This window comes from Nesoenas mayeri, assembly GCF_963082525.1.
Source record: "Nesoenas mayeri genome assembly, chromosome: 19".
In the NCBI taxonomy this organism is placed as follows: domain Eukaryota; kingdom Metazoa; phylum Chordata; class Aves; order Columbiformes; family Columbidae; genus Nesoenas; species Nesoenas mayeri.
This window is the reverse complement of record NC_137568.1, coordinates 9,678,729-9,691,384: the sequence shown is the minus strand read 5'-3', so window position 1 is coordinate 9,691,384 and position 12,656 is coordinate 9,678,729. Positions and strand designations below refer to the sequence as shown.

The window sequence follows — 12,656 nt, the reverse complement described above, 5'->3', positions numbered from 1 at the left end:
GCCACACGGCATTTTCAATTTATTATTATTATTATTATTATTATTTTGAGAACAGCAGTTCACAGAACGGGGAGATTTCTACAACCGCAGACAAGCTGCGAATTGGTCCAAAGTTTAAGAGTTTCCACAGCCAGTCTGTCACACTCTGTCCATGGAGACACCACCCCGAGTGTGGCCGCGCACAGTTCAGCCTGGCTTTGAATCCTCACCCCTGCGGTCCTCTCCCGTTTGTACCTTTGATTCTCCTGTCCCAAACCCCCGCAACTTTCACTGTCACCGTCCCCCGCTCCCCTCAGCCGTGACAATTCACCCGGCGCCCCCGACCCCCCGGTTGTCCCGAGGAGGATCCCAAATGTCGCCGCCACCTGACTCGGCTCCCCGTCCAGCATCCCCGGGCAGAGCCCGAGGCGGGGCCGGCTCCTCCTGCCCGGCGGGGGGCGGGCGGGCTCCCCGGGGGCAGGCCAGGGGAGGGGAGGCGGCTGTCTGTCTGTCTGGCTGGCTGGCTGTCCGTCCGCCGTGTGGCTCCGTCCCCGGCTTTGTTGTGCTCGGCGCCCGGGCTCCCGGCGAGGGGGCGGGGAAGCGGAGGGAAGCGGGGAAGGCGGCCGCGTCTCCTCCTCCGCCTCCTCCTCGGCCCCGCTCATGGCGACGCTGGGCACATCCGGGCTTCTCCTCCTCCTCCGGCGGCCGCCGCTGCCCTGAGCGCCCAGCCCGACTCCATTAGCGCCTCCCCTCCCCCCCGTCTCCCTTCCCGGACCCAGAGGCAGGGGGAGCCCCGGGCAAGGCAGCGCCGAGCCCGCGGAGCGGCCGGGGACATGTCCAACCAAGGGGCCCGGCGGAACGGGCCCGTCAAGCTGCGACTGACAGGTGAGGCTGAGCGGGCGGGCTCCGCCGGGCCTTGCCGGGGCTGCTCGGGCGCCGGGCGGGCCGCGGGGAGGGCAGGAAGGGCCGGAGGAAGCGGCGAGCGGCGGGGGCTGCCGGGGGAGCGGGGCTGCGGGAGCCCAGCTGGAGGGGCGGCAGCGCTGCCTCCATGTGTCTTTGAGGTTGAACCTGGGGCAGGAGGAGCCGCTCAGGCCTCGGGGGGAAGGAGGCGGTGAGCGGGGTCCGGAACAACGCGGCCGTGCGGGCTGCGGGGCGGCGGTGCCGCCGGCCGGGCCGGGCCGGGCCCCCCACAGCCCGCCGGGGGCTCCGGGCCGGGGGAGCGGCCGCTGCGCGCCGCGGACACCGGCACCGTCTCCTCTTCCTCAGCGCCCCCCGCCTCTGCCCGCTCCACTTTGTCCTCTCCGCGTAAACTCCAAAGAAACTGTCACTTTGTTTTGATCTCTTTGTTTGTTGTTGGTGTGTCTCTGTGTGTTTTTTTTTAAACCAACTTCCTCAGTTAAGATTCTACACAGTTCGTGTGGTAAAGTGCCTTATGCTGCCCTCTTCCAGATGACCACTTGACCTCTAATACTTTAAAATATCATAAAAACTGTTCACCTGCGTGCTTCGAAGGAAAACAAGTTGTTACTAAATACATACAACTATATTCCTTTCCATATAAGAACCCATGTAAATAGGTTTAGAGAAAAACTCTTAGAAGTTCTGCTAGAGCTTTCTCGAAAAAAATACAGAAGACTTTAAAGAAAAGAGCTGCTTTAAAGTATTGTAAATCCCTTAGGAGAAAAACAGTATTTTGTTTTCTCAAGTGTCAGTGCATGAAGGTAAGAGATTAGAAAATAATAGATAGCACTGTCAATAGTGTTCTCTGCACATAGTGTATGCAACCAGCTTGCAAAACAAATGTTTTTAAAAATGCTAAAAGAGTTGATATATTTACTTAAGGTGCGTGTGAAATAGTTCAAGTTTAATGTCTAATGGAGATGTTTTCATAGTTATTTTTTGAAGTGTGTTATTTTTTTATGGAGCAAGTAAAATGGATCTGCTTATGTTTTACTTTGGAAATACTTGGACTAAATTTATAATGTAGTTTCGTGGAGATCTGCGAGTGTCCATGTATTACACTGAGAAATAAAACTCTTAAAATCAGTGTAGCTGGAACAGTGCTGCCTTGTTTTTATGGAGTGTTTTGTAGCTTCCTCTTCAGGTTATTGCTTCACTGATGCGGTGCTTTAATACCCTTTTCCTGAGCAGTGGGTGCTTAGACTTGCTTATCTTTGAAATATTAAAAATGATCTGTAGCCTTATGTAAAAACAAGGGAAATACCGTTTACAGAGTTGTCTTTCTCACCTTTGGATTTTGTGTCCTATTTTGCTGCTTATTTATTTTTACGAAGGATCAAGCCTATAATGAAATCGTGTCTGTCACAAAATAGAAGTGTAATGGAGAGTGTGACTGTGAGCAAGAAACAGGCGGTCACTTTACACGCTGACTTTTAGTTGTGCGGTCAGTGTCCCGAAGGAGCAGGTACGAGCTAAAGGAGCATTTCTGAGTTTTTGTCTTACATTTTAGGAATGGATTACACAGCACAGGCGAAATTGTCTGTCTAGGGCCTGTGGCGGGGTGAGCAGCTCCAGCAGTTGCTGAGCACCAGTTGTGTTACTTGAAGTTTACATGACACATCGGCCTATATTACTCAAGTTAAAAAGGCTTGAGGTGTTTTATGCATTAGCTTATTGTGAGTTGTTTCACATAGGTTCATTTGTTGTGAGGAAGCTTTACATGTTTAAGAAAAACATTGATTTTCATTAAGTCAGCTGACATGTCGTCAGTTCTTGCCTAGGAATAGTTTGGAGTGTTCTGCGTGGTTTTGATTACCCTTTTTGATTGGAAAAGCAGTTTGAGGGCTCTTGAATTCTAAAACTGTTTGGAATTAAAAGAATCTGTATATCCAGAGTTTTTAAAAGTTTATTCTCGAACTGACAAATGCTATTTAATCTTAATTTTCTTTGGCTGAATGAAACTAGCAGTCTTCTGTTTTGGCTTGAATATTTATAGGATTAATTCTGCAATTATTGTATCACGCTTATCGTTTCTGTTCATTATCTCTAAATTAGATGGTATAGATTAAGAAATGGATTTCAAGAACTGGATTCAATTAGCAGTTTTTCAGGACATAAACATTAAAGGTTTAGATGGAAAACATTGTTTTGACTGACTGGATAAATGACAGGATAATGTTTGATGTGAGTCCAAGAACTGATCTGGAGCTGGTGCCCAACTTCTCAGGCCATCTTGAGGAGCCAAATAAAATATTTAACCTAGGCCTCATTTTGCAAAAAAAAGAGGTTGATTCTTTGTTGGGACCTTAAGAAAGTTCTGAGAAATGTTTGGCATACCTTTACACTAAGTGTTTAACAGTTTATTTAGGTCTGGGTTCCATAACAGAGAAAAACCACAGCGGTGGCATACTTCTAGTAAGTTTGTATTTAGTTTACATCTGTGTTATATATTTATTATAAAAGGTTATTCCTAGGTTTGGTTGTCTGGCGTAGATATCACTTGAATCTTTAGTGGTACGTATGTCGATGCATTTTGCACAATCTTGAGCTAGAAAATGGCTGGATAATAGTGAAAATCTGAAGATGGTACTTCTGATGATACTTCACTTCTAGAATGAAGTGTAAATGCTTGTTTCTGATTAACATACAAGCAGTGTAATTTAAATATGCCCAAGTCTAGAATTGCACTGGTCTTCTCCAGAATTTATCTTAGCAGCTTATAATAATGTTATCCAAGGAAGCTGTAATGTAAGGAAAGTTTGTGACGTTTTTAGCACCATTTGATCTAGTCCTGTCCTGAGTGTATCCGAGTCTACAAAAGCTGCAAGTGCAGTCGTCCCCTTCCATTCTTGCTGATTTTCCTTAGTCTTGTGTTGAATTGGTGAATGTGTCATACTCTCAGGTGGAATATACTGTGCTTTCTTCCACCCTCCCATGTTGAAGTGCATTGATTTTTATATTCTTCAAAAAACTGAGAAATGACCGTTGCTTTCAGTTTCTCAGTAAATATTTTATGTCCTAATTTGTGAATTATCTAATGTCAAAATAGTTGCATTTGACTGCTTTCTCTTATATCAATGAGTTACCTCAGTGAAGTTGGTAGGGCTGTTTTTATTGAGTAGGAAGATGTTTGAAGTCTGAAAACTACAGGGGCACTAGAATGTATTGAGTTGGATAAAAGCTAATGCGGAAATGTCTGTAGTTCGTGTGTTACAGCTAGTTTTTGGGTCAGAGAATAGCTAACGAGGTACTTCAATAGCAACAAAGTACAGTGACACTGTATTGTAAAAAGTGGTAATAAATATCACATGGATAAAACTGGAATGAGCTGGAAGAGCTTTGTTGGTGGAGAATCGTAGGCCCGAAGAGCTGTTAGATCAGGTTTTCCTCCTCCTTACTCGGGGCTTTCAGGTTTCCCGGCAGAGTTTGCTAATTAGGGGAAGGTGGTTCTGTCCTACAGAGTTAAAGTGTTGAAGTGCTGCTCTTTTGGGTTTTGATCAGTTCATGGAAGGTCTTGTGATGCTAATAATATATCTTGAGAAGGGCGTGTAGTTGTTAGAAAAAGCCAGAATATTCTTTTTGCAAAATCAGGTGGAATCTCCAAAACTGGCTTGTTCAATTTAACAGTGAATACAATTGAAAACAGTGGTTAGTCTAAATCCGATATTCTCATTAGTGTTGTTGGAAGCAGGGTGAAGTTTATGGATAGCAGAGCTTCATTGTAGGAGCAGCATTACTGATTGATTGATAAAGTAGCTTCTTATATCTATGGTTTCTTAGTTAAATGGTAGTGCAGTTTTAGGTCAGTGATGTTTTGAGTTTTCTTCGCTTTGTAGTCCCTGGCTTCACTTTCTGGGCCCTGTTTTGTGTTGACTCCAGTGTCCGTGTGGCCATGTGATGAGCTGCAAGCTAATCCTACCAAGAAAAGCTCAGTTTTTTGCATAGGAGGAGAGGGATGCATGGGAGAAGCTGAAAAGAGGGCAGGGCCGCCTCTTTTCCCAGCAGCCTAGAGTTAGATAGGCTTGGGTCAACAGTAAAACAATGAGGTTCCTTCATGGAAGCTGTGTTTGACTTAATGACACATGACTTACTAAAAACTAGTACTTAAATCAGAATCAATAAATTGCATGGTAGGTGGATCCAACTGACGCAGTCGTAACAGAGTCAATAGGCATGTGTCTAGTCAGGTCGGAGGGAGATTGATGGATGCTTGGCCCTCGGTATTTTCATCAGCGTGAAGTGTGTGTGTATATACATGCTTTTTATATATACAGTATATATTTATAGATATTTATATAGATATAAATCAGTTGTGGATCACACAGGCGCCAAAGAATTGTAATAAACAACCAAGCAGCTGGATGGAGCAGTCTTGACTGCTTGTTACAATGGGTTCGGCTTCTATGACAAAGTTTTACTCATCTGCATAAAGGTATAAAATTACGTATCTGTGTTAAAGGATACATAATGGAGTATTGTGGCGAGGAAAACAAAGATCAAAAAGGATTTGGGGGAGGAAATAATAGTAGGAAAATAGTTCTACAGAAGCTCCAATTAAAAGAGCAAAAAGGCCAGGGGTTCATCTTTGGCTGTAGAATCAGGAAAGCATCCAGTAGAAGCTAGTAGAGGATTTATGTGTGTAGGTAACATATGGGACATATATAGGAGATGTATGGGAAATCTGCAGTCCTAATGTTAATCTTTGAAAATTAAAGCAATTTTCAGAATAGTACTTTTCAGTTACATTTAAGCTGTCCCATAATGTCTCTCCATGTGGCTGAATTTAGCTGAGTAACACAACTAGTGGAGACAAATTATTTTCTATTTGCTTTTTTATTTGTTAATCACACTGAAAATCTGATCAGGCCCCAGATGAAGATATTTTGTCTTTATGCCCTTAAGGTGAATGAGTTGATCCATAAAAGCAGACAGCTTTTCATGTTTTGTTCTGGCTTATCTCATGGCTTTGAAGTGTGGCCTTGCTTTGCCATCTTACTGAAAATGACATCTCACCATTGGCCAGACCTTTCTTGAGGGTTCTTGAGAAGGTGGGTGATTCCTTTGGGCGTCTTCCCTCCCCTCATCACATAATGAGATGAACTGATTTCTGACTTGGCTTAATGGCACGAGTACATTACTACGCAGGCTATTACATGCATGCTGTAATATATAAACTGTAAATGCTCACAGCACGTGCAATGTCTGAGGTCATTCAGGTGACTCAGGTAGAGATTAATCTCAATATTAGACAATGTATATCAAGGTAGCCCCAGTGTGTGTCTGCTTTGAGCAGAGCACGGTTCCTATTTCAGAAAGAGGGTTAAAATCTTGCGGGACATTGGGCAATAGTGTATTCAAGGAAGCAAACTGTTGGGTTTTTTCTTGTTAATTAAACTTGAAATCCTTTCCATGAAAGCATAGATAAGAATACTCAAAACTATGAAGAAATCTTCGTCTGTAGATAACGAAGCTCATGACAAAATTGCTAGGCATTATCATCCAAGTTTAAATGGGCACACTGATACGGAATGGAGAATAGACACGCTCAAGATCATAAAAAGTATAAACCAGGTGAAGGTGGGATTTAGAGCCACTATCTGTTGACTTTCTGCCCATGAAGATTTTTTCTCTTGAGTTTAAATGCACAGAAAACATTCTGGTTTGGGCCTTCTGAGACTATGTGTTTGGGATGAATTGGGTTCAGTTCTCTTATATATTTGTGCTGCACTATCAGCTGTATTTTAGCGTCCTGCACGTTCTTAGCAGTTATTTTTTCCTGCTTCAGAATATTTAAAATAGGTTATTTTGCAAACTAGACCAGGAGGACTGATAGCCCCAAAAGTGAGTGCGTATGGCTTAGGTGGAGTGTTGTTCACGTTTTCAAAATTCTGAAAGTGAAAGAAAAAATAGAGGTTTATGTGAGTTTATGTGACTGTATCCTGTTAATTTTCTGGAATGACTCTTGGCCAGTATGTATATAACACAACTTACAAGGATTGTTTTCTTGCAGGAAGGGAGAGTCGCTCCAACCACGGCTTTGGTGTTGTCAGTACAGACCGCTCCACTGTGCCCTTTCTATAATGAATTCATTTAAGTTGCTTCAAATATGCAGAGCACACACAGACTATGTAATTTACAGGTCACGGTAAAAATATGTACCCAGATTCTCCCATTTGTGCTTAAATTAGCACGTGTGATGCCGTCTTGCCACAACCACTGGAGTGACAGTGCCCTGGGAATGCTTTCCAACCCGCAGCACCGTTTTGGGGGATGAATGTGTCCCTCTGCTCTGTCCTGTGCTACCAGATGGGGTGGGCTGAGGAACGTATCCAAGTTAAAATCAGCCTCTTCCTCTCATCCCCCTTTTTTTCATGTTAATGGGGTGTAGAGGAGGCCTGTTGTGGGTTGGCTGGTGGGTTAAGCCGGCTGGGTGTTTGCAGAACAGCGGGCGGTTCGTGGGGCTGGGGTGTATCTGGGCTGATTGCATTAAATAATGACATACACTCATTTTCATTCTGCCTTGACCCAGATTTTAATATTACCGATGGAGTTAAGTGGAGTCGTAACTAATTATAGCTGTAATGATACTTCTTTTTAACATACCTAACTATCCGATATGGGGTTTATATATAGATGCATACATACGTTCGGTTATAGATGCAGTTGTGCTTGTATTTAATTGAAGGTGGGAATCTGCATTGGTAGTAGTAGAGGTGTTTTCTGAAAACTTGAGCCAGTTTGGTGATTTCTTTATAATATAAATAAAGACCAGGCCGTACACTTCTAAAACTGCATGTGGTAAAACTGCTGCTTTATGCATACCAGGATCTGAGGAAAATAGACGGAGTGCACTTAGTAAATGTTTAATTTTAGTAAAAGAGAGTCCACTACATCCAGGTAAGAAGCTCTTACCTGCTGTTTTCCCTAGTGGATTTATTAAGATAAAGGTTTGTGGTTCTGTATAGAAACTGTACGCAGGACTAAATAATCGGTAGCATTGTGCTTATGTGTAGTAATATTACGGTATCGTCCTTTTTTGTCTAGCAGCAAAATAAGCAATTCTGTCTTAGCTTATAAAAGGTGTTACCAGGTGTGAAATAAGAACCTTCTTTCTAAAGGAGGAGGTGGCTTATGCACATGGTGTCATTTAGAGGCAAAAAGGGTAAGTGTGGAGGTGAAGCCGGGACAGAATGGGGCAGGATGTTCAGGAGCTGGCTGCAGGCACTGCAGGTGCCCGCGGGTTTGTGTCACTTCATAGTGGGAGCAGAAAGCAAACGTGGGTTCCCGTACTTGGGTTAAAACATGCAGAAATGTCTGCGTTTCACACTGCTGGTTCCAATGCTGCTCCTCGGCAAGTAGTCATGATTGCATTTTCAGTGTGAAAATCCAAAGATATTGAGCATTTATCTTCCTCATGCTAATATTAATACGTCTATTTGAAGAGATACAAAATGCAGGTGTTGTTAGGTACTCCATTTAAATGGCCATAAAGCACCTGGTCCTCCCGTATGCTGGAGAGCTCAGCATTACTAATTCTGAAATTAAAAATGACTGCCTTCTTTAAGCCTGAGTTCACAGTATATGACATGTTAATTGACCAAACTTTAAAGAAGGGTATAATGCATGTGAAAATGGAAATTTTGTGGGACTTTTACTTAGAGGATTTTAGTGGAAAGTTCCAAAATGTTTTATATGGCTATTGCGGACAATTCACGGTAATTGAAACCTATGAACAACTGTAAAAATGTGAAGTGCCATCTTTCACATGGGCTGTGTACGTGGCGTTTCTAAATGTCTAAGTAGCAGTTCTGGATGTTTGGTAAAGCACAAGGTGTTGCTGAACGGAATCTTCAAATGTGTATATTACACATTATGATAATAAACTGTTGGTCAAGTATGGATGTGTGGAATGAGGAAAAATTGGTGTTGATATCTGTTGGAGCTAATTAATACTGCTGCACAGGGGAAGCGCCTGTGTGCTCGTATAGAATAATGCTGTTGTAAATTCAAGATGCTATGCAGTATTTCCCTTTTGCCTGAAATAGCTGGCTATGTGCTTTTTGTCAAAAAGTTAAAGGGCTTACATTTTTATTATCCTGCTAATGCAGGGGTGGCCAAGATTTGTTCTGAAATTCTGATGTCACGTTGTGTTCTCTTCTGTGAAACTCTTTCACATTTGGGATTTCTGCTGAAGAACTAGGTCAAAGGATGTTTTAAAATGCTGTTGGTTTCTGCTTTCTTCTGCAACAGGAAAAGAGAAGGCCTTGAAGGAAAAAGTGACTTAACAGTCGTTTTCTGTAGTACAGGCGGCGTGCCTGGGTTGTTGTAAAATATTTGTCCAGCCTTTTCTCCCTTCCTTAAGCTGTTCCCGCAATTCACAGCGTTCTCCCCATACCTGTCTTACGAGGGGGTGCTAAAAGGGTCCTAACATTTCTGTAGCGCTGTCTCCAAGGGTAGACGGTGAAGTTGTTTTGTTCCCTTCCCTAACAGCCAGCGGTTATTCTGCCTGGGGAGGTACTGTATATGTATTTACATTTATCTATGTCTTGCTTGCTTCTGCGGCCAAGACATCACGAAGAGATTTCTGTTCATTTATGAAATCTGAATGTGGCATTGTGAATATGTGCCTGAGATTTCTCCTTACAATATTTATCATTTTTTTCCTGAAAGTTCCTTTTCTCTGGTGGATTGTTCGTCCTGTAGAATAGGTCAGCTATTTCCTGTGTATCAGCATAATGTAACTTAATCTATGTGAAGTAGTACTTTGGACCCATTCAAAAGCTTTATATTTTGGGTAAGTTTATTCAAATTCAGAAACTTCACTCTCCATATTCAAACAGTTGTTAGTGTGGACCAAGACTGGAGATGCTCTTGTTCTGCACCCACCTGCATCTCTCAGATGGAGCAGGAGTACATGAGAAGCAAAACTGTCCCTGGTCAACCTGACCCTTTTGAATGTCACGTTCACACTAAGTGGTGAGTAGGAGCACTGGTTCCTGCAGTTGCTTCTGCTTCGTGTAATTGGAACACCATTTTGAATTGCTTTGTCTCTCTCTCTCAACATCTTTTTATTCGCTGTCAGGGGAATTTATAACTATAGCTGAACTCGTAGAACCAAGTTGGAGTTCGTAACGCCAACCATAGTTAGCGCTTCCCATTATAAGACTCTTTTCAGTTGCTGTTAAGCAGCCTGTTAGCACCGACATTTTTCATGCTGAATAGCTATGTTGGGCTGAATTTATTTTAGGAAAGTCCTGTTAAAATTCAACCGATTTCAAGAAGGAGATGAAAATTATATTGTTCATCTTTTTAAAAAATCCTTTTTTCTTGTGAATCCTTTCTTCTTGGGCCGGAACACTATCAAGCGAGGCTGTGGTAATAGGCAGATATCTCTGTATCAGCCAAGTAAGGAGTAGTGCACGGTTTAACAAATGGCTGGGCCGGGAGTTGGTCTCATCCTCTTAATGCTGAACTCGGCGCTGTGCTCCTGATGCGAAGAGAGGCCTGAGAACGGCTGGAGAGGCGTAACCAGAACGCACAGGGTTCAGAAGTTGGACGAGGGTGGAGAAGAAGGGAGTGACCTGGAACAAGGGGCTGTCTGGGACACGTAGGGGGTGACGGGGACTGATTTTTGGCAGGACGAGGCGCTGGGGATCTGTTGGTGCCCAGACTGTGGTGTTGCAGCAATGGACGTGACACAGGGTCGCGGGGGCAGCCCAGATTCTCTGTTCCCAAACTTTTGAACACTTGGCTTTGTAACTGGGAAATGCCATTGCTGTGTTGCTGTTAGTGATTGATTTGAGTATATTGTGTACAAGAAGCTGTTGTCTGTAGCAGAGGTTTTTTATAAGAAGGTGTGTATCAAATGCAAAAGAACATAAGGGGTTACAGTTGGGTAGAGGACAGAAGTTTAAAAACAAACAGGAAAAAATACCCATCCCAAAATTTCTCCCATCTGTTCCTTTGCTCCACACGTTCACCTTGATCTTGTCTAGAAGAAAGAGGGAATTAAGGGCTGGCTTCTAAGTGGCCCATGATTTATAACATAATTCTAAGAAAAGCTTGGAGATAAGATCAGGATTACTCCTTATATGTAGAACAAAAGGAATTCTTCAGCCTTCAGCAAACTTGAAGGTTGGTTTGGTGGTTTGTTTTTTAATCCTTGATTCTAAGAAATGCTGTGATGTCTTGGTCACTTCATTAACGCTGCTATTTTCTTGCTTTAAAAGGGTCTGAATACTTTCTGTTGAGTAATATGTGATAATAATTGAGTTTTGTAGTTCTTAATGTTTCCTTCGCTAATTTACAAAGGTTTTGGAATTACAATTAATTTTTTTTCCAGATAAGCACTATTTGCTGGTGATGAGTTAGTTGGATGGAGGATTTGACCTTTTTTAGAGTCAAGACAAGTATGTGAAATACCAAATGGAGAAAGCTGTGGCAGCCATCATTTATGTGCTCTGATGGGTCTTGCATTATATGTTTTCTCTCTAGAAGAGGGGGGTTCTCTGATTTTACAGAGTTTGTCACCAATGGATTTGTGCAGGAACAGCTTGCTGTGTAGCGGGCTGATAAAATAAACTGTGCTTTGTTTATACTGAGTTCCCTGTGCTGTGAAAAACTTTGATCTTCACTCTCTCTGTATATTAAACACACGCCACGTATGAGTCTGCAAAAGAGTTCAAACAGGGAGGAAACCAATGAGAAATTCCACGTAGCGGGCAGGTGTAGCTCCAGCAACAGAAACGCATCGTGTCCTGTTTGAAGTTGCTTTGAGAGCCCAGGTCAGAAAACGGCTTCATATAGACCAAGTGAGATGTTATGAGTGCTATCAGAAGTATGATTACTAAAAATAAGTAAACTGATACAAGGTGAAACGACAAGGTTTCATTTTAAGTTCACTTACACTTAGTATTCTCTAACCATGATGAAAAGTGAGCTTTTAAAATGGTTTTCATGTTTGCACGGTGTTCGCTGATGCTCAACAAGGCTTCTCTCTTCCCCCAATGTTTGATTCATACAAGGCCAAAACACTTGCTCCTGTGGAGACATCTTTCCCCAAAGCTGCTTGTTTTCACACCTTCTTGAGCTTTGGGCAATTATAAAGCTATTAAATACTTGATTTTTTTTTTCACCTGATGCCCTTTTTTATGATTTAAGGCCTGTGAAAGCCTGAACTACTTCCCAGGGAGCTGTGGAGGAGCCCTTGTGATGCTCAGTCTGTTTCTTTCTCACATACACAACATATATCACTTTGTGCTCCAGTAAATATCCATTTATCAGCCATGTAGTGAGTTGTCAGTTTGAGAGGTGAACTATATGTTCATTGTTTTAAGACTCTTAAATAGCTTAAGAATAGAGTGCAGTTTCCATCAGATTCAGCGTTAAGTGTATTTTATGGAATTACCTTTTCCCAACAAGGTTTTTTTATTTGCACACATACAGATATATGTTGCTTGTTTTTAAAGGCCATGCTTTCTCCATTGTATTTGGCTGCTTTTTAACGAAAATATTTACAATATGGTTATTTTTTTGTTATAGTGAACCATTTTATTGTTTCAGAAGTGAATGAATCATATACTCTGGATTATTTTTTCCTGGCAGATATTTTTCTTCAATGGTTACTCAGGGCTAGCTTAGATTGTACAGATGAATAGTACTTGAAATACAGTATCTGATTCATCATTTTAAATGATACAATGAAAAAACTTGTCCAA

At 42.4% G+C, this 12,656-nt stretch overlaps 1 protein-coding gene across 1 annotated transcript in view; it reads left to right on the top strand.

Annotated features, from left to right (window-relative positions):
- Positions 1-467: 467 nt before the first annotated feature.
- The window catches only part of SMURF2 (SMAD specific E3 ubiquitin protein ligase 2), a 56,651-nt gene continuing 44,462 nt past the window's right edge, over positions 468-12,656 (top strand). Inside the window, exon 1 of the mRNA XM_080356319.1 lies at positions 468-864. Within this exon, the coding sequence (XP_080212445.1) occupies positions 813-864 (52 nt within the window). The 5' untranslated portion in view covers positions 468-812. The remainder of the gene's footprint in view (positions 865-12,656) is intronic.